Here is a 20483-nt window from a genome sequence, read left to right as displayed (position 1 = left end):
TTTTGGAGTTTGGGGGATCCCTTATAGGTTTAAAAGAAGGCAAAACAAAAAACACTTCACAGGAGTATTTATAAAAAAAAAAAAAAAAAAAAAAAAAAAAACTATTTTACTATGAATCAGCACACTTTTCTTCTTTTACAATTGCAGCTTTGAAAATTAAGCAATTGTTTTAAAATGGTACTTCTCGCGCAACAAAATTATCAGAAAGTCCTGATAAACTAAAAAACAAGTCACGACATGAATATTTATTCACTTTTGCATGACAAGTCTTTTTGGACAGCCAGACAAAACAATCACATCCACTTATGAAATGATGTGCCATGTCCTTCGGAGTACTGCTGTTCTGCTCCAAAAGGCTTTCTAAAAAACTAAAGTCAACTCATGTACATTTCTGGGGTAAAATCTGCAGCAGCAGCAGCAGGAACCCATTACTGAAGTCTCCAAAGAGTAGCCAGTTCTAAAAGCCTCGACGTGCAACAAGAAGAAGGTGACAGAACAAAGTGGCACAAAAAGCCAAAAACGCAATGACAGAGTTATATGTTTGATGGATTTTTATGTCTTCTCAAATAACTAACGACACATCAGGTCAAAGAGCTAAAACACATTGCATGCCACTATTAACCTTAGGAAGCATTGCTGTATTTGGACACCTTTAACGTACCGTATTTTCCGCACTATAAGGCGCACCTAAAAACCTTCAATTTCCTCAAAAGCAGACAGTGCGCCTTATAATCCGGTGCGCCTTATAATCCGGTGCGCCTTATATATGGACCAATATTGAGCCACAACAGGTCTAGCAACTACGGTAAGGTTGAAGGAACGCCTTATAGTGCGAAAGATATGGTACATAGCAAGTACATACATTTGTACTGTTGCTAAAAAATGGATGGATTGATTTGAAATCTGAACTTGTTTAAGGAAGATTAAGCAGAAACTTTAGGCTATGATTTGTGGCTATAGCACTAGCCAAAGTGCCAAAATAAACAATATCACTGATTAAGCAATTTGTCAAACATAGATTGGAGTAGTTGTGATGGCTTTGAGTCAGTAAGAAATTGTAATAGTGCGAGTGAAATCTAGTTCACGTACCAAACTGCATTTTAAAATGCATCATTTGAGCATTTTTCAAACTGTAAATATCCACGAATGGCCCAAGTGAAGTAAAGTTGAAAGAGTTAATGTTTTCCTCTGAAGCAACAACCTTCTAACCCGGAGAAAAGAAATGGTTTTCTGATAAACTGCCAGCTGTGGTTCAAAATGAAATCAGTTTTCATTCAGCACAAACTCGTTACGCAAAACGTTTGGTGGCATCCGGAAAGAATGTTTTCTTCTCCAAACCCTGCCCTCCTTAAACAAAATGAAAACAGCTTTAAAGCTGGAGTTGGAGCCGCTTCAGCTATCACACAACATATCCAGCATGTCCTTTGTCCTAAACACTATGCTATCAACAATACAATCAGCCCAGCAACTTATTCTGCAAAACCGTGCTTCATGGGGGCGAAGGACAGTCTTACATTTCACATCAATGAGGAAGAAGAGAGAAAGAAAATGCACAAAGAAAGAGCCAGGGGAACAGAAACATTTCAGAAATACAATCTCTCATGAACATTAACATACCGAGTGTGAATTTTGATTTTTAATAATGTGCAGAGTCACAGGGTGAGACTTTCAGATAACAGGTCGCAGAAAGATTTGGAATCCCTAAAAGGATTGCAATGACTGACTCCACTGCTAGTTAAATCGTAGGCAAGTTGCTTTATAAGTTGAAGAATAGGCCTGGCTGTGCTGGTAGAACAGCACATACTGGACTGATTGCTTAATCCTTGATTTACTTCCTTCATTACACTGCGCTGCTGCGTCTTTGCCTCAGGGAAGCTTCTCATTAGCTCAGCGTTCGAGCCATCTGAAGGCTGATGGGGGCTAAACAAAAACACCATTTGTGGTGACCAGATTTTAAAGTAGCAATCCTTAAAAAAAAAAAAAAAAAAAGCCTTCCACAACTAGTCAGCTGTTTCACAACCTCTACATTTTTTCCATTATATTGTCCCTGAGCTATGGTAGATAAAAGTACTTTTTACGACTCTTACAAATTAAAGGTGCAGTGTAGAATAGCATGAACTGAATTTTAGGTTAATGCAATAACCTTTTGCACCTTTTTTTCATAAAATACTGTTATTTTGTGTCATTACCTCTACTTAGTGCCTGTGGTCTTTTAAATGTACATCTTTCTGAACAAGAATAGCATATCTTTCTGCAGCTCTCCTAAGTAGGCAGCTGGATTTGAACTATAAAGGTGAATCAGATGAGCACAGCAGAGTTTTTAGAGCAGAACTGAGCTTATCTAATTGTGATTTTACAGTTGCCCTTGTGACAAAAATACTCCCTGTACGTGCTGTACTCATCTGTACAAGTATGTGCATGTATGTTTCTGCTATGAAAGCATACAACCCAACTACATTCAGCTGCTTGATGTATTGTGTTTTAGCTCTCGACTCATATCTGCTTCATCTTCCCCTGCAGACAGTTCCGTCTCCATGGAGTTGGAATCAGCTGATTAGAGTGGCAGAATGAGAAACTGCACTGATGGTGAAATATAACACGAAAACATGTGGGTGCGTACAGCTGGGCGGTTTGCAACCCACTCCAAATATTATAGTGTTGGACATATACATGATGTGTTATACAGCTAAGGTCACTGGGAGACAGAGAGAGAACAATGTTAATATATACTTGATGCATTTACATCGACAAGAGATGTCGATAAAGCTTCATGAATCCAATTCTAAACCATATTCTTGGAAAACCTCAGTTCTACCAGACCTAACTAAAGTTAAACTACCCAAAAATAAGCTCTAATCTAAAAATGTTAAAACATCAACAAACAGCTACATGTAGTAACACTTGTAAGAAAAAAAAAAAAACATGAGAATGACTGACATAAAAAAATGTAATCATCATCATCACCACCACCACACACTCAGACCAGTACAGAGCTGAAATATGTCTAAGATTATTAACCCGAATGTCAGCAAGTCACATGGGCTGTGGTTTTTGAACATTTCTTTTCAGCCCACTCTCTTTCTCTCTCTTATCTAAACACAATATTTCACAAGAACTGTAATTCTGCAACTTTCTATCCCCATCACATTATTTCAAGCATCACTGAGTCCAACACATTCCCAAAACATAGCGTAATGCAGCCTCCCGCAGGGTGATTGTGGAGTGTGGGGTGATATTCTGGTCATCTATTCTGGCAGAAGTAACACACTTTGGTGTTAATACATGATTTTCTGCATGTACCACAATATGTACAATGTACAGGTTTCTGTTATTACATGGCTGTCAGGAGTAGCTAAGATCAACGCACATCACTAAAACTGTGCGAAGGATTTTGCTCACGGTTTTCCTTAGGTCTTGTAAAGCCATGTGTTGACATGATTAGAACCAAATCACAATCACAACCACTGGAAGTTGGAGTCTACAAGTCTAACTTTCAATGTTAAACTCCAACTGGAAGAATAAGGCAAAAGTCCTTGATCATGGTTAAAATGCGAGAAGAAATCAAAACACCAGCAGCCACGCCTCACCCATTGACTGACATTCATCAAAGCTGAACAACTGATGACTGACGAACATATTATTTCCGTCACAAAGAAATTGAACAAACCGGTTTGCACAACAGAGAGGTTTAGGTCTCTCTGGCTCGACTGCACGTATAAAACAGAGGATTTCCTGAAGCGACAATGCAGACGTTGACTGAAACAACAAGCGGCGTGCGAACCGGTGTAGACTTCTCTCGAAGCAAAACAGCTCATTTAATCTCAGAATTTTCCCTCCCGTGCATACGTCCACATGATCCGTCACAGTCTTCCCAGCTGTTTTCTTAAGAGAACTCAACAGAAATCACTCATCCCTTAAAGACTAGTTAACCTTAATTGCACATTCCACATTATCTAGACTCATATTTACAGCAGAGAGCACTTGTCATTGTTATGTCAAATCACATTATTTTACAATATTCTCCTAATATTGTCCTGTTGATAATGAACTTTACGATACGATACGGCAGTGAGGGAAGCTGAAATCAGTGTAGGAAAAAATAACCCTGGGTAGATATTAAATCAACCATTTGTCATTTTGGACAGTTAAAAACAGTCTCATAAACTGAAATGATTGCTAAACACACCTGGGCTGGCTTTTGAACTACATTGATCTATGTGTGGGAATTCTTACAGCTTTTCTGAAAGGATGCGATTTTTGAGGAATGTCAGCTGCACCACTGACAGAAATTTGATTGGAATCTGCATACAAACATCCGTGTCTTTGTATCTTCTCTGGATGCCTTTTAAATGTTGCTTTGATGCTGATAAGTCCTTTGAACAAATCAATTTTCATTTCGATTCCAATTGAACTGAGCCACATGTTAAATTGAAGAAAACTACAATCTAAGAGAAACAAGACACTTTTAGAAGGTATTGAACACATTTTTTATAATTACATTCAATGCTTATCTAAAAACATGAAAACAAACTCAAAATACGAAAACAGCATATGCAGTCATCTTCAACTTTTTCAAGCGAGAAATGCTTCCTTTACAAAAATAGAGCAGATCCAAATGACAATACACGAGAGGCTTTCTAGAATAAAAGGCCTCACACACAAAAGGAAAAACAGAAACCTGAGTGAACAGAAACCAACAAGCTCTCATTCTATCAAATCCGCAGCCGGTATTAGAAGAATACCTTGGTATTTTGTATTCAGACTGCTAGATATTCAGCTTTGTTTTGTAGCTCCCTTAAAAGGCGTATGAGGGCATAGTTGGCATTCCTTTGCTATAACAGGGTCTTACCAAAGCTTTACTTGCACACGGTGATTCAAAAACAATAAAGAACACAATAAAACCAAAGTTAAATGAAGGATAGAGATGTGACTTGAAAGTAGGGATAGGTACACGTTTTCACACAACACTTTGCAATTCCTCCAAGTTTCTTTTCCATGTGCTCATACCACTCCCAGTCCAAAAATGCTGATGTTTTCAAAACAATTTTCCCAGCAGGAATAGGTTATGTTCCTTTACAGTCACAATGGCCTAACTGTCATCCAACATATTTCCAATGAAACTTAATTTCTCCCAGCTTCAAGGTTGATTTATGACTGTGATGCACATGAATAGCCAAAGTTTTCTGATAGAAATGGATCAAAAGTGATTAGTCACAACGCATTGTATGACAACTATGCTCTTTACAGTTGGCAGCACATCAATTTTCAATAAGCTACAGCAGCACCTCTTTCTTTAAAAATGCCTTCAGTTCTGTCCGTGTGCTTGAGGGTTTTTTTTTTTTGTGGCATCTCGCCTTCACGGGGGAATAAAACGGCTGTTATGAAATCTCCACACAGACCTAGCAAAATGTGAGCAAAATGTCACGACTGTTTCCTCAACACAGTTTACCGTGAACTTTTTTTTTCTGGAGGTCACTATAAAAGTACTGCTGGGAAATAAGTTGGTTTTCTTTTCTCGTCCTGATTTCTAAAATGGTGCCCTCTGCATTTGTCAGAGATAGCGAGACAGCCTTCATTACAGGTAAAAAAAAAAAAATATATATATATATGTATATATATTTTGAATGGCTGCTTTTCCCTTTTAAACAAAATGAGGCCTGACAGTTTGCCAAACAAAGATCTTATGGGCTCCATGTCTTTTTCATGGTAATTGCTAGACAGAGGAAGCAGTGTGTAGTGCCAAAACACCCACTCCAAGCCGGACTGTGCAGAATTGTAATGACTCTTTGTTAAGTAAAGTTTAGAGACCAAGCTAAATAATAAAGAATTAATTCAGTTTTTAAGGATAACAAGGAAACTATACATTTGGTAGCGCACCTACAGGTGTCAGCATTTTGTACATGGACATATTTTAGACAGGCAAGAAGAATAACATTCCTGGAAGGACTTGCATGTATCCTAGGTGCCGTGGAGCCCCAAGAGTCATTTACTAGAAATGCTGCAGAAATGTCTGGATTTTGTGGCACCCTTGACATTCACTGGTGCAGAAATGCAGTTTTAAAGTTCAGTGGAATTTGGAGTCCGTTCTGTTTTTTGGTTATTGTTTTTTTTTGGCAGTGTTATTTCACCAACAGATGAGTAAATACTATTGAAATGCTGCTAAAAATTTGGCTTAATACTCCGTATTTGCTCTCTACTTGTAAATTATTTGCATTTATTGCAGATATTAATCTGTTTTTTCCTCCAATTCATATTAAAATGCAAGTTTCTTCCTGGTAGAAGAGAGTTGTCCCTGAATGTATTTGTTCAGAATGAGGAAGACCTTTTTTTCTTGTTATTATCTTGTGTGGAGGTGTTGTTCCATACTATATGTTGCTGTTTACTTGGTGGTGCGAGTACAGGGAAAAATATTTTCCCTACAGGGAAATAAAATCTGAAATCTAAAGATTTGATTAAATCCGCTGGTTTCCTCTGACAGACATTACAAAACAAAAAAACCCACCAGAATATTATTTTGCTGTTCATTAAATACATCCAAAGTATGAAACTAAGCCAGTATCGATCTGTAAGTCCAAAAGTGACCTACTTTAAGCTTGATTATAGATTATATAGATAGATTATAGATGGGGACATACTTCTGTTGTCTTGCCAAATCTTGTATTTCCTTCATTTTCAGTTGGCTTGAAAACTACTAGTTCTTTCAGAGAAACTGGAGAAACTTTTTTCTGTCCTTTGAAAACATTAATCGAAATCAGGAAAACAGAGATAGAAGAAAAATGGAAATCAGTGTAGGCCAAAAAAAAAAAACTCAGATCTTCACACATTTAAACTGAAGATGTCCTTTGGACATGTTGTTGTATTGTTAGTGATTCAAAATATTCAGCCATCTTCTTTTCACGTTTAGTTATCAGTATACCATCTCTAAATAATTTCAAAATGCAGCAGAGTATGATTAGGACAGTCTGTGTGAAATTAAAACTGAATTGGGTTTAAAGTGTTCGTGTTTTCTTCACAAATGTTATGTCTGAGATGATAGCACAAATGGATAGCAAGAAAAAAAACATAAATATAACATCAACAACTCAATAGTGTGTTATTTTGAGGTTCACACTAAACAGGGTCACTTCTTATAGCTGATGCTGAGTTAAATAAAGGACAAAATGCCAAAAGAACCAAGAGATTTGTCCGAAAAATTGAACCGTGTGAGTTCTGAAAGCTTCTACGATAACAACAGGCGCATTGATTTGACCTGTAATAAACCTCGACTTTGCTTTAAAACTGCACTTTGTGATTAACAACAGCATGATCCAGTGGTGAAGAAAGAGACAACGGGTCAAAGATACACTGACCCAAATCCGTGCAGGGTATTTCAAAATGTACAGCTCCACATCCGCATCTCGCGCGGAGCTGCAGGTGCTTAAAGTGTTTTCCCAAACAGACCACAACCACCGTGGGAACATGACCGCGGATAAAGTGGTCGCTAGGAAGGGGGAGGCCAGGGTTACAGATAATAACCCCTGGTGTAAGCACAACGCCTGACAAGAGTAGCGTTGTTCAGCTCAAAACTAGCCTGAGTTCAACAATAAAAACAGGGATATTAGCAAAACCAAAGTATCCAACTTACTGTGATGGTAACTTCGTGTTTTTTCCGTCGATTTATGAAGCTCTTCATCTTGTAATGTGCTTGTTTGTGATATTAAAAGTATTCTCCACCGCTAAAGTTCATAAATATACCGCAAACTGACTTAAAAGTTTCGAACCAGTAAAGTTTCTTTTTTTCATTTGTTCCCTCGTCTTCACAACCCGAGTTTCACCTGACGCTTTTAACTGTAAACGCTGGTTGCATTTCGCTTGACAATCTGCTCATCCAATCAAAACGGGAATGAGCACGGTAGTTGGCAGTTAATCCAATGGGAGCTCTCAGGGGGCGGGACTTCCCTGTGTGGTGCAGTTGGGAAACGTAGAAGACGTCCTGGGACAGAACAAGGAAAAATGTAAGCAGGTTTACCTGAAACAGAGACACCCGGAGTACTGTCATCACCCGCACATAATAAAACTAAAAAAAACAACAACAACAAAAAAAACGTAAATGTTTTGTTTCACCACCTATACAAAATAACTTATTTGGGATTATATTAAACTAGGTGTCTGTTCTCAGGGCTTTTATCCAAATAAAGCATATAATCATGTTTTATGATCACTTAAGTAAGAATCTGTCAACAGTTTCCAATAAAAACAGAAATATAAATTTGATTGAATTTTAATACATCATTTGCTTATGAAATCTGACTTCTTAAGACTATGCAAATGAAATGTAACACATACATACAACTGTTTTTCAATTCATGGAAGGGAAGATGGATGTATAAGTATGATTTTTACTAATCTTTTTACAGACCACGCATAATATAAGTTTTATAAAGTAAAATAGTCCAAACGTCTGATTTGTCAACTAAGCCATATAATTTTGCTGCTTTTTAGACGATGGCATACGTTTACTAGTTTTTGATAACTTCGATTGTGTTAATGCAAATGGGATAAAGTTTGACCAGATTATTCTTTTTTCTTTCTTTCTTTTTTCAAGATTTTTTCTTCTGCATCAATGTAACATTTTTATTTGAACCACTGACAGATTTTTTTGTAATGCTTTGTAAGTTATTTTATTTCTTCTTTTTGCCCTAACCCTAAACCCTTCAAAATGTCATGTTTTACTGTTTTTCAACAGATGAAGAAGAAATGATCTCTGTGTTCTGCCGTCCAGCTTCTGCAGGCAGAACGTCTATTTGTCTCTTAAGTTCCACTGTCGGTGCTGTACAAACCTGCATAAACAAGTCAGACACTAAAGGACACTCGTGCAGGCTTCCTAACGGCCTTGTGCAGCGTGATAAGAGATTTGTCTGTGGTAGGGTTTTGCAGATCTCAAAGTGACCTCAGGCTTTCCTGAAAAACAACTCCAAAAAGATGGACCGTCTTGTGGTCTGTCGTTATCTTCACCATTCTTGCAGCACGAAACTTGGTCATAAGACTAGAAATGGAACAAGGGCTGTCACAAAATAGTACGGCCATTCTGCAGGAGAACACCAGCTTCTAGTCTTCCTGTTGCAAAGGCCTCGCCTTGAAGGGACAACGTTCTGGCATGCTGATGCTTGAAGCACACGCAAACTCATCAAAGTTGCGAGATCCATGGAGACAACTGCTGTCAATCAGATCTAAATCAGGCACCTATTATACCTGTGACTGGCACAAACCTGACAGCCCTTGAAGCTCTAAATGAGAATAGCAGCAGGTGAATTTCAATAAGGGATTGTAGCACTTTGTGTAAGTTGGGTGGTGAGAGGAGGTGGCACACCAGCAAACCTTTTGCTGTGTCGCTCATTTCACAGATGCATCATGTTTACAAGTTATGCCTTGTAGTAAAGGTGTCTGATCAGGCTTTCCAGTAATAAAAAATGCACCACTAATTAATATATGATGAGGGAAATGACTGATTTAATGTTTCCAAACCTTTTTGTGTGTGTGTGTTTCTTTTTGTGTGTATTCATTGAGTTACAAAGCAACAATAAAAAAGCTAATATTTAGAGTGAAAAACAATTTTCTAACAATTTTAGTGTTTTGCAGCTCTGAAAATGTATGGTAAGTTGCTGCTATTTGCTTTTAAAACACATTCCTCCAGTTTTCCTTCTTTTCAGCAACAACTACGCACATCCTTTCATGCATTGTTTGCTTTGCTTAAACTCTGGGAACATTTAATTACTTTATCAATTATATGCAAACAGAAGTCTCCAAAGTATTGGCTTAAAACCAAAAACGATTTTTGAGGGAATCAGACAAAACTAGAGAGAAATGCTGCCCCCTTGTGTTGTGTTACATATCGCGCTATAAGGGATTTTTTTTTTTTTTTTTTTACCCAAATGGATCAACCTTTAACTCTTTCAAGACAAAATCCACTCCATCTATCCAATTTAAAATCAACATCATACGTTTAACTTTATTTTTTTTTAAATCATTGTGCTTTCATTAAATCAAATGAATCCGGGGTTCAGCTGGTTGCTTATTGTAAGTCTTCTGACTCCAGCTGTGCTGGGTTGTAACAAGAACCAGACTGCTGTTGAATACTGTAATTATTATTTAATAATTCATACATCATTACTTATTTAGATTTATCACAGGGGATTTAGAGAATAAGCATGAGTAAATTAAACAGGTTTAATGATTGTAACATAAATAAAAAGGCATGAAAAGACAACATTTACACTGAGAATTTAATTAGCTTTTTTTAAATAAACTCACATTTGCATCAGAAACCCCTCCACCCCCCAAAAAAACAACAAAACTTTTCAACATATTGTTGATTCAGTTGAATATAAAATAAAATTTTTACAAAACAAATCTTGGAGGTTTGACATATACCAAAGCAGAGAGGAAGTTCTGTTGCTTTCAGAAGGTGACTTTTAACTTATTGCATCTTTAAAGAACAATGACAACATCAAATTGTTTAAAGACGTAACCTTCGCAGACACAGTAAACAATTTGGACTTTTTAAACAACTTTTTCTTTTTTTTCTTTTCCGTTTTTACAAATTGATATAAATGCACAACATACAAACATTTTTATTGTTTGGCTGCTAACCTTGTAGTTCAGCATCGATTCACAGCTCACGTGGCCAAAAGAAGCATAAATAATGATAAGCATGCAATAGTAACAGGCACCTCCGTTGGAAAAATAAACAAAACACAAAAATAGGATAAAGTTGGCTGCTGAAATGACTGTGAAACTGTTTATTTTGTCTCTTTTTAAACAAAGTGATATCAAAAGTAGGTTATGTTTTCTTCCCCTGCAAACTGTCACGAGCGCCTAAGATCTTTTCAGATGAAACATGTCAGCCAAAGTGAAAAAGTTCATCCGACTCTTCAATCCACACTGAGCTAATGGTTATTTTTATTTGTGGCCTGACAGGGCGGTGATGTGTCTCGCTCAGAGCGCTGCGTTGCTGAGAGCTCTCACACAGCTTTGCGGTGGTACTCAGGGGGGGCGACCTCGTAGTCGCCGACGCTGAAGAGGCTGGCCGAGTTCTTCACGAGGTACCTGGAGAAACAGTGAGACTATTTATCACCAAGTGGAGCAGCGTGGAATCTGCTGCGGCAGAAAAGCTTGTAGAAAGGCACAGGCTCACGAACATCAACGGAATCCACACGAAGCAAAATGTCGTTTTTTTAAACTGTGTTTGCGTTTTTTTTTGTTTTTTTTGTGTGTTGGACATATTGATGTTTTTATTCAGAACTCATGCAATTTACTGAATTAAACAAAAGCAAATAATCTGCAATGAATAATCTACATATTCTGTCTTAAATCTCCATGCAGCAGCTCAATGTGCAGTAAGTTCCATTCTGATTATTAAAAAAAAAAACGCAAAATAAAAAATAAAAAAAAAGAGCTGCTTCCTGAGCAGAAAAATCGATTTCATAGCCTTCGTTTCAAAGCATTTCCGCCAAGCGTGGCTGCACTAATATGAAAGTGGAAGGAAGAAACTAGTCATCTGAGAATCAGACAAACATGACATGGAGTCTCTCGTGCAGGGAGGCGGAGCTTACTTGAGGAAATCTTGGAGGTAACTGAGCAGCAGGGCCAGACTCTTCTCGTCCAGTAAAGTGTACGCCAACATGGCTCCGATACGAACTGTTGATGAATAAGAGGAGGAGCAGAAAATTTGTTCTTAATTTATGCTTTTTATTCTTGCTATAAAAAAATATTAAGAACTAAAGCTGGTTAAAGCTACCACGTTACATATGTAAAATCAGGAATAGGAGGAGATAAACTGAAAAAAAATAAAGCCAAATAATTCATTCCTAAGGTTTGATGTAGGCTAATTTATTTGCTTGTCCATTTATAAAATCAAAATTACTGTCATGATTATTATATTGGTTTAAAAGTGGAATGTAAGCATGAAATATTTGGAAACAAGTGCATATAAATAATTTCATACACGTAGTTGGACAAACAATGTGTCAATATTTCTGCCTAATGAACAAAAGTAAATTGCTTCAGAAAATTATGATAATTTTTAAAATCAGAAAGCGTTTCCCATCAGAGTCAAGTGAACAAAATCAACTGATCAAATAAAGCTTATTGGCCTAAAATAACCTGACTGTAAAAGCAGACCAATCAGATGTTTCAGATTTTACATGTGGGTTCAAGTGTCCAAAAAAAGTTAAATAGCATTTACACGACGTGGCTGTTTTGTTACGCAACTCTGCAGGGCTGCAAGATGACTCTAGGAGTTTTGATTTATAGTGATGATTTTGGTTTATCTAGGATTAAGTTTATGCAAAGACAAACAGGCTGCTACTAGAAAGGCCAGTTCAGCTTCTAACAAAGAAAATAAACTTGTCAGGTGATCTAAAATCAAACATCAGCGTGCGCGTCTCTCAGTGAAATGTTCGCCCCGTGATAATATTAACCGTGTTTCACTTGTGGTGCTTTCCGTTCAGACGCACCAAACAGACGCAGCAGGTGTGGAGCTCCGTACACCTGAGACATCGGCACATCCGGGCGCTCAGACAGGATGTCGGCGTACTGCGGCCTCTCGAACTTGTAAAGCAGCTGAGTGCCCAGCATGACGTTGAAGTACTCCCGGATCCCGGCAACCACCTCGTTCACGGCGTACTCCCTGCAGGAAAAGAAGAGGGAATCCGTTGCACCAAACAGCACCTCAAAAGCGTCCAGTCAAAGTCCTGGGGTGAAATGTAGCCTTCAAGAGAGTAACTCATTGCTTCTGAGCTCAAACCTCCTCCACATGTTTAGCATTGTGTCATTTTAATGCGCTTATAGAACCCAGTAAAAAGACGAGAAGACGTGGGGGAAAAAAATACACCAATGCCTGTAAACAAGCTAAAGAGAAGAAAATATTTTTCTTATGGCATTTTAAATTCAATCCACGTGAAGTGCAATTACAGTTGAGGCAACTGAACACGGTGAGCAGCACAAGCAAACCTCCTCCTGGCGTAAAGCGCAACAAAGAGCAATAAAACTGCTCGTAAAGTGGATTCGGAGGAGGAAAGTAAGGACGCTAATGTGGAAAACACATTATGTGACAGGCGGTGTAATGAGGTGGACACATGAAGCAAGGCTGACAGGATGTTGATGTCTCTTGTCTTTTGACATTCAGAAAACATCAGGTGGGCGAGGGAGGAGAAGGGGAGCGTCTTACTTGTTGTCGGAGTTTCCTTTTGATTTCTTGTAGTTTGCATAGTCCTCCAAGATCACCTCCACGCTCTTCTTAGCAGGCAAGTGAAATAACTGGAAGCAAGAAAACAATAAATGCTTTCTATTCAACACCGAAGGTTGTGATGCATAGCTGTGTTCACGGTTCATTTTGGTGCGTAATTATAACATTTCCTGAGAGCCTCAGTCGCTCAGGTTGGACCTTGATTGCTTTAATTTTCCATTTTCTTTACAACTTAGGACAAAAAATCTCCTTGTTGTTCTGGGGCCTGAAACAGGTAATGAAGAATGAGGAAAAAAGAAGAAAAGGACGGGATGGATACAAAGAGAGCGGCAGCCGACTACCGACTTAACAAGTCGGACAGATGAATTAGCATATCTCCTTTGCTGTTTTTTTTTCTCTCAAAACACTGATTTATGTCAAAAAATTGTTCCAAGTTTTTAGTTTGATGATTCAAACCTGCTGTATTGTATTCAGTGTGACAAGCCCTTCTCCTTCCAGACACTTTTTTTTTCTTTCTCCACCGCATGGTCACGAACCTTAACATTTAAAAGCCAATCGAATCCGGGACGGAGCTCTTAGGGTGGTTAGGAAGCTTCCTGAAAACTGCACAGTCTGACCTCCAGCTGAACCCGGTGGAACATGAACTCCTGGAGAGACTGGAAACTGTTTCTAATGATCTCCGCTTGAATGAACTCTCAGAGCAGAACGACGGAGTCCAAACGGGTTGGGACGTAACCCTTCCTGGCCTGACGAGCAGCATTCTCCAAGACAATCCGAGTTTTCGCTCTTGACTTAAGCAAACCAACATACAGACAACAGATGTTTACACTTGGGTGCAATTTAAGCTCTCAATTTTTTGTTAAATCATGGAAGTAGGGTTTTGTTTTTCATGCTTTCAGCTGGTTTTGCTTGGTCAAAAAGCAAAAAGAGAGATCGTTTGGTAACGTGTTGTTTATTATTAGGTCGAGAAAAGCAACTTTTTTCAGGCCTGATGATGAGAGCTAGTGAGATATGTTTTGACATCCAACACCATCTGTCATTAAGAAAGCATACTTCTTGTACTTTTCACATGAAAGCCAGATTGTTGTTTTGTATCGTCATGACATCATTTGTGAGTCGACTGGTGGGATGAGCTCAGAGCCCTGTGGTCTCTCTGCAATCAAATGCAGCATTAGAAACGGCAGAGTTGTGCAGGTCTCAGCTATAATCCACCGTCTGCTTCATTTGATAAAGGTTGGTAAATATGTCGTTTAATTTCTCTCAGGAAGATTATAGCAACAAGACAGCACACCTGTCTTATTTTTTTGTGCAGCTCTGATATTTTTCTTGTTGTGTAGCCGGGTAATTCCTGAGCTGAAGTGTAAGACAGGAAGCTTGTTACAGGGTGTTTTGCGGGTGTGTGTGTGTGTGTGTGTGTGTTTTTTTTTCTTCACACCTGTTTCTGTCGTGTGATGAGGTCCCAGTCGTCCACCAGCCAAGGTTTCAGCTCCTCGGGAATCTTCACCTTCACCTCCACACGGTTCGCAAACATTTCCTCCTGGGTAAACACACACCTCGTCTAATTTAATACGGTTGCAATACATCTAAAGATTTAAAATAAAAAACAGCAAGAGATGGAGCAGATTCCTCCTTTTCACCAACTTTTCATCCATGAAGGATCACATCATTTCTTATGAGCAAAAAAACAAAACGAAACAAAAAAAAAATACCCAGAACAAAACATATTCCACCTGATCTGAGCCAAGTAATGGCAACAAAAGGCCACACAATTCAACCCACTGATCCCCGTAATTAGCATCAGTTACAAAAAAGGACAAATTCCCAAACAGTTTAGTGTGTTCCGTTTGCATAGAGTAAGAAATGGCAATGAATGACATTAAGTCATACCAACTGTAAAGCATGGTGTTGGAAGGGTAATGCTTTGGGTTTCATTTTGATCCACAGAACTGGGGATGCACCGATATGATCTTGTGGGTCAATATGGATATCTGGTATTAATATTGCTATTACGGCCACTAATACTTTATTTTAGTAATATTTTTTACTAGTACTATATATATCTCCCTACTCTATCAACATCACTGCTGACATCGTTTCTCTGCTTCAATTTAAAATCCCACAATAACCCAACTGCGTGAGGTCATCGCTTCAACTAGTGAACCTCAACTAAAAACAAATGGCGCCATAAAACAACAACCTCAAACATTGCTGAAAAGCTACAATAGAAGTTTTGCAAAAAAATACAAAAGATGCTAAAATGGCTCCAACAAAAACCCAGGCATATGCTGGGTGAAATGCTTTGACGGTACATCGTCAGAGCTAAATAAAAGTCTATAGAAGCACACAGAGATAAAAACGATAGTAGATTCTGCTAAATTATTACTGCAAATATGTGAGTCAATAGATGGTTATTACTGTGGTTTAGAAAAAAAAAGAGGTGTTTGCTTTTCGCCATTGATTACAAAGAACCAAAAGAAAAATGCTGAAAAAAAAGAGTGTTGACTGACAAAATGATGCTGCAGTGTTATTACAGTACAAAGACGAAAACCCGAGAATATTCCCCACGTAGGTGAGGATACGTACACACTCGACTGTTGGGTCGACCCGCGCTCGTTTCTTCCGTGGTGCCTGGGGTGTTTCGCCACTGCTGGTGCCTTCGCCCGACCCGGGGACTGAGCAACACATGAAGTGTGTTTAAACGTGGGTGCAATCGCTATTAAATCACTTTTGATAGTAAAACACAGCTTCTCGAGTTTACAGCATCTCATTTAGCTATTTACTATACTAATTTTCTGTTGCTTACACACATTCACTGTCTTTTTCACGCATTTACAGTGTCTTCAGAAACACAGACTTCCAAAGGAATAAACCATGACATTGTTTCCTTTTGCTTAAATTAAAAATGTAAAAAAAAAAAAAAAAGCTTTGGGAAGTTTGACCTAAAAACCATCTTGATGCCATGTGTTTAAACGATGTAAAACGTTTATGCATCTCGATCACGTTATATTTACATTCTTGGCAAAAATATCCATGTATTACAATAGACTATCAAACTCAAAATATTTTACTTACTTTTCTGTTTTGCCTTTTTAATTTTCCTAAAATGGATGACACATAAGTATGAAAGACAGTCAGCATGACAAACAGACGTATCTTTTAGGATTCGACAAATGCTACGTTACATAAACGTCAAAACTTCAAAATGGCCATCTTTGAACATTTTAGTTTTTGATGGGACAAATCATAGGAGAAAAAGCTGGTTTCCTCTGCAAGTTTAAGCCCTTTCTATATATTTTTAATAGTTTCCTCTTCTTTCAAGTGACTGTTGAGTTTTCTGTAAAAACCACTAACTAATCAGAGTTTTACTTTTTAATAAAAGTCCAATTTAAATTATGCAATTATGCAATTATGTATAGAACATGCAGTACATTGATAATATTACTCTGACAGTAGAAAGAGGGTCGGCATGTATATGCATGAACAGTAAAATAGTACTTTTGTAGTACATATACTTATGATTTCCACGTCTAGGATGACAGCAACTGTCCTCAAACATACATACAGGAAAACATGAAACAAAAAACAAAGCAAACTTAAAGTAAGTAAACTTACAGATCAACATTTTTTTGCTGCACAGCAGCAATCTTCTTGCTTGGTGCTAAACCCCTCATCTTTCCCTCAACATAATGATCCCTGAAAAAGAAGGAAGACAGAAGTAGTATCAGGAATGTGTCGCACTGCAGACATGTATAAATATATGCGGCATCATGGTCATTATGGGTTTCCCAGCAGGATAATATTCCATGACATACAGTACAGTACAGTACAGTCCAATAAACAGGAAAACTGTTCACAGAGTTCAAACTAAACTTTCCTAAGTTGCTATTTCAGCTCCTAAACATTAATCCAATAGAAAACATGTGGGAGTGAGTTGAAGAGAACAGAGCATAAACAAGGACTCTGGATTTTGAGAGACTGTGCAAAATGGAAAGGTCAAAGATTCCCCCCCTCTCTCTCTCTCTCTCTGTTTGCTGCAACCTTGTGAAATGTTCCAGGGGAAGACTAATGGCTGCCGTAGAGGTAAAAGGCACTCGTACAAAATCAGCAGTGCACAAATAGTTGTGTAACACTGTTGAAAACAGCTGAAGTAATCAAATCAAGAAATTACGTTCATAAAAAAAACAGAGAGAGAGAGAGAGAGAAAGAGAGAGAGAGAGAGACGTCTGCTAAAACCCACATTTCTGTGTACAAAAGCATCAACTCACTGATTGGCCTTTTGAAGCTCTCTTTGTTTTGCAAGGTTGCTGTCCACATATTTGAGAACTCTGCTTTCAGGAACCCATTCATCCCAGCTGCAAAAAATAAAAAAATGTATAAAAAATATGAGATATGAAACACAACTGCTCTCTGACAGACAAAATAACTCCATCAGCAGTATTTGTTAGAAGGAAAAAAAAAACACCAGGCTGCTCACTTTTTGTTCCAGCCGCTGTAGTGAATGAAGTATTTTATCTGCTTGTCCTTTATGTTGATTTTGACACACTGGAAAGCAAGAAATACAAACACATTCCCGTTAAATTGGTGCCAGATATTTTCTTTCTTTTTTCTTTTTTTACATGAAAGAAACAGATAATAACATCCAAAACCCCTTCAGGGAGACAAACCTTTGCCTCATAGAGCAGTGGCCCATGAAAGCACAGGACTCTTTCACCTGGAAAGGAGAGAAAATCATCACACACACATACACACACAAATAAACGAACATGTATGCTTAAAAACCGCATTTTCTATTTAGCGTATAATGCTATGCAGCGGGTGTGTGCCAGCTGATTGATGCATCCACTGTGTGACAATATATAGATACAACCCTCCCACCCCCCCCCTCTTCCTCGGGGAGTTTATGTTTAAACGCCTCCATTTTTAAACGATTCACAACAACAAAAATTCATCCTCAGGAAGATTTTAATCGGATTATTTCGACTAAAAGCTGTAACGAAGCCTTTCTGTCCCTTCCTGGGGAGATGCTCCAGCAGAATAAAAACAACAATAACAAACCCGCCCCCTTCCTCATCCAGACATTCACAGCCACCATCCGTATCATTCCCCCACTCCACACACACACACACACACACACCAACCTTCTTGAAATTTCGGCTTAGGGTCCTGTTTTGGCGCCATTCACAGACTCAGCTGGTCGGATCTCTGAGTGATCAAACTCGAGCATTGCCAGAGTCCATTTCCTCCAGACGCACTCCCCTCCGACATCGAGGAAGAATCCAGAGATCAGCTTTACTGCTGCGGGTCACCTGACCACGGTGGAGCCGTCGAAGCCGTGGTGCGTTCAGGTGCTGCGCCTAAAACTCCGACAAAAAAATAAAATAAAAAATACTGTCATGAGATTTGTTTCAAGGACGAACGCGTGAGATGCTATATCGCTGATGGAGCGGATTCAGTTCTACACAACCTGGCATTTTTATCCATTACTTGAAAAGTCAATAACGACAGCGTCTGAACACCGGCGGAAGTCAAGTATGGAGCTAAATTGGGGCCATAAAGCTCGTTAAAAAATTTGAATAAAATTGACAGGTAATTCAGACTGGAATCACTAGGTTAAGTGTAACTTCTATGAAAAAGGCAGAAAGAGATGACAAAGTGAATGTTAGAAAGTACTGGAAATCATGCATAACTGGAGAGAAATGGAAAAGTGGTCAGTATTTACTCCAGGAGCCAAAAGCAGCATAAGAATATAAATAGTTCAGGATAGCATGCCACTGTAAGTAATCCAAGACTCTTTTTTTTTTTTTTTTTTACTTTAACAAAAGTGCAAAGCCCTGTGTTATAGTCAGTCTTTATCTCATAGACAATAACTGAGGCTCAGTTATTGTCTATGCAGTCTAAGAGTAAAGTGTAAAGTTTTGGGAGCAAACTGTTCTAGGCTGTATAGTGGAGCTCAATTATTGAGGACTTCATGTGAGGAGAGCAAATTGAAATTTTATGTTATCTTAAAAAAATATTTTTCCATATTATTATAGAAAAATCACTCAGTTAATTTCACCAGAACTCTTAATGCAGCATTTTAGATAAGCTGCAGGCTTTTTATTGGATTTTTATAGGTCTCCCGCAAGTAAAGAATCACAATAATTCAGCCTTATAACACATTCATACAATATTTGTTACTTAAACATGGACAGACAGACAGATTTAAGTGTGTGTGGAGTTGCTATAGTAGGCAGTGACATAAAATATTTTAATATGTAAAATAGCTGCTCCTACAAATGATTTGATCATTTACTTTTTTGCTTGAAATGATTTGATGACTATGGTTTTAAAAAAAAGACTAATCCTGAAAAACTAAATGCTTCAAAGCACAATTTAGAGACGTAACACTAAGAATAACAGCATTAGCAGCATAATAACCTCATAAATCACAAAAAGGTCCCAAAGACCCTGTGGTTTATGGACATACTTTTCCTTTTATGGCGTTCCAGTGATTGACCAAAACAAATTGCGTATTCTTTTTTTTTTTTTTTTTTTAGAGCGATGACCATCTGAAGAGAGAAAACCTGGCCTGGAAATCAAGTGGCCCATGTGAAAACAAGGGAATGAAATCGACCGTTTGTGGTTTCGGCGCCCTACAGGAAGACGTCCTGCACGTTGATTTATTACATCACAGCTTCTCAGCTTTTTCTGGCTACTTTTTCTCATGAACCCCGAGCAAACGAAGCTGTCACATTATCATGCAAGACGAATCACAGTTCACATCTGTGTTATTTCTTCCAAATAGTAGTGGCAGACCTCCAAATGGATCAAGTGGTCATTCATGTGTTTGTTGCCAGCTGTCGCAGAAATACTGACGGTCTGCCTCGAACTAGCATTTGAGAATACATGGCCTACATAAGAAATATTCAAATTAAGGCATGTGTGTTCAGATTGATGGAAGCTCAATCTGCCAGAAGATAAAGGTTTTTATTTTTTTAAATAAAGATATGAACAAAAAAATAGACAGCTGCAGATGCTTCTAAAACCCCCTGAGGGTTGGATGTACAGCTCAAAATGAATTATCCTTTCAAAACCAGTAAACATCTTTTCAGCTTCTCAAATGGTGTTTACCCATGGATGGAGAAGTGGAGTACGCACTGAAAGTGTTCTCTTCATGCAATTCCTCTAGGGGGTTTATTGATGAGGTCCTGCATGAGAAAAACCAGAGGATGAATGAATATCTGTCACATAAAGTCATGGGAAATAAAAAAAACGTCTT

At 38.2% G+C, this 20483-nt stretch overlaps 2 protein-coding genes across 3 annotated transcripts in view; both read right to left on the bottom strand.

Annotated features, from left to right (window-relative positions):
- The window catches only part of uacab (uveal autoantigen with coiled-coil domains and ankyrin repeats b), a 54255-nt gene extending 46404 nt beyond the window's left edge, over positions 1-7851 (bottom strand). For both annotated transcript variants that reach the window (XM_015051924.1, XM_015051926.1), the window contains exon 1: positions 7625-7851. In XM_015051924.1, coding sequence (XP_014907410.1) covers positions 7625-7672 — 48 coding nt within the window. In that variant the 5' untranslated portion in view covers positions 7673-7851. The remainder of the gene's footprint in view (positions 1-7624) is intronic.
- A 2341-nt stretch (positions 7852-10192) lies between these two features.
- Positions 10193-18553, bottom strand: LOC106959377 (mortality factor 4-like protein 1). Its single transcript, XM_015051928.1, has 12 exons — positions 18364-18553; positions 17890-17936; positions 17700-17767; positions 17491-17577; positions 16838-16918; positions 16298-16323; positions 15809-15897; positions 14661-14762; positions 13208-13296; positions 12495-12667; positions 11592-11676; positions 10193-11085 (listed from the first exon to the last, which is right to left on the bottom strand). Exons 1-12 carry the CDS (start codon positions 18401-18403, stop codon positions 11001-11003), a joined length of 972 nt encoding a protein of 323 aa, XP_014907414.1. The 5' UTR covers positions 18404-18553; the 3' UTR covers positions 10193-11000.
- Positions 18554-20483: the final 1930 nt, after the last annotated feature.

The sequence above is a fragment of the Poecilia latipinna genome, unplaced genomic scaffold, assembly GCF_001443285.1.
Source record: "Poecilia latipinna isolate Pla-1442-1.1 unplaced genomic scaffold, P_latipinna-1.0 Scaffold1074, whole genome shotgun sequence".
NCBI lineage: Eukaryota > Metazoa > Chordata > Actinopteri > Cyprinodontiformes > Poeciliidae > Poecilia > Poecilia latipinna.
The sequence above is the reverse complement of the archived record's forward strand: the minus strand, read 5'-3'. Positions and strand labels throughout refer to the sequence as shown.

Excerpts from the sequence above, each read along its gene's own strand:
- LOC106959377 (XM_015051928.1), bottom strand. The coding sequence starts at position 18,403 with ATGGCGCCAAAACAGGACCCTAAGCCGAAATTTCAAGAAG. Across the intron at positions 16,919-17,490 it reads GAGCTTCAAAAGGCCAATCA|GGATCATTATGTTGAGGGAA; the intron begins GTGAGTTGATGC and ends CTTCTTTTTCAG. Across the intron at positions 13,297-14,660 it reads TCATCACACGACAGAAACAG|TTATTTCACTTGCCTGCTAA; the intron begins GTGTGAAGAAAA and ends TCTTGCTTCCAG.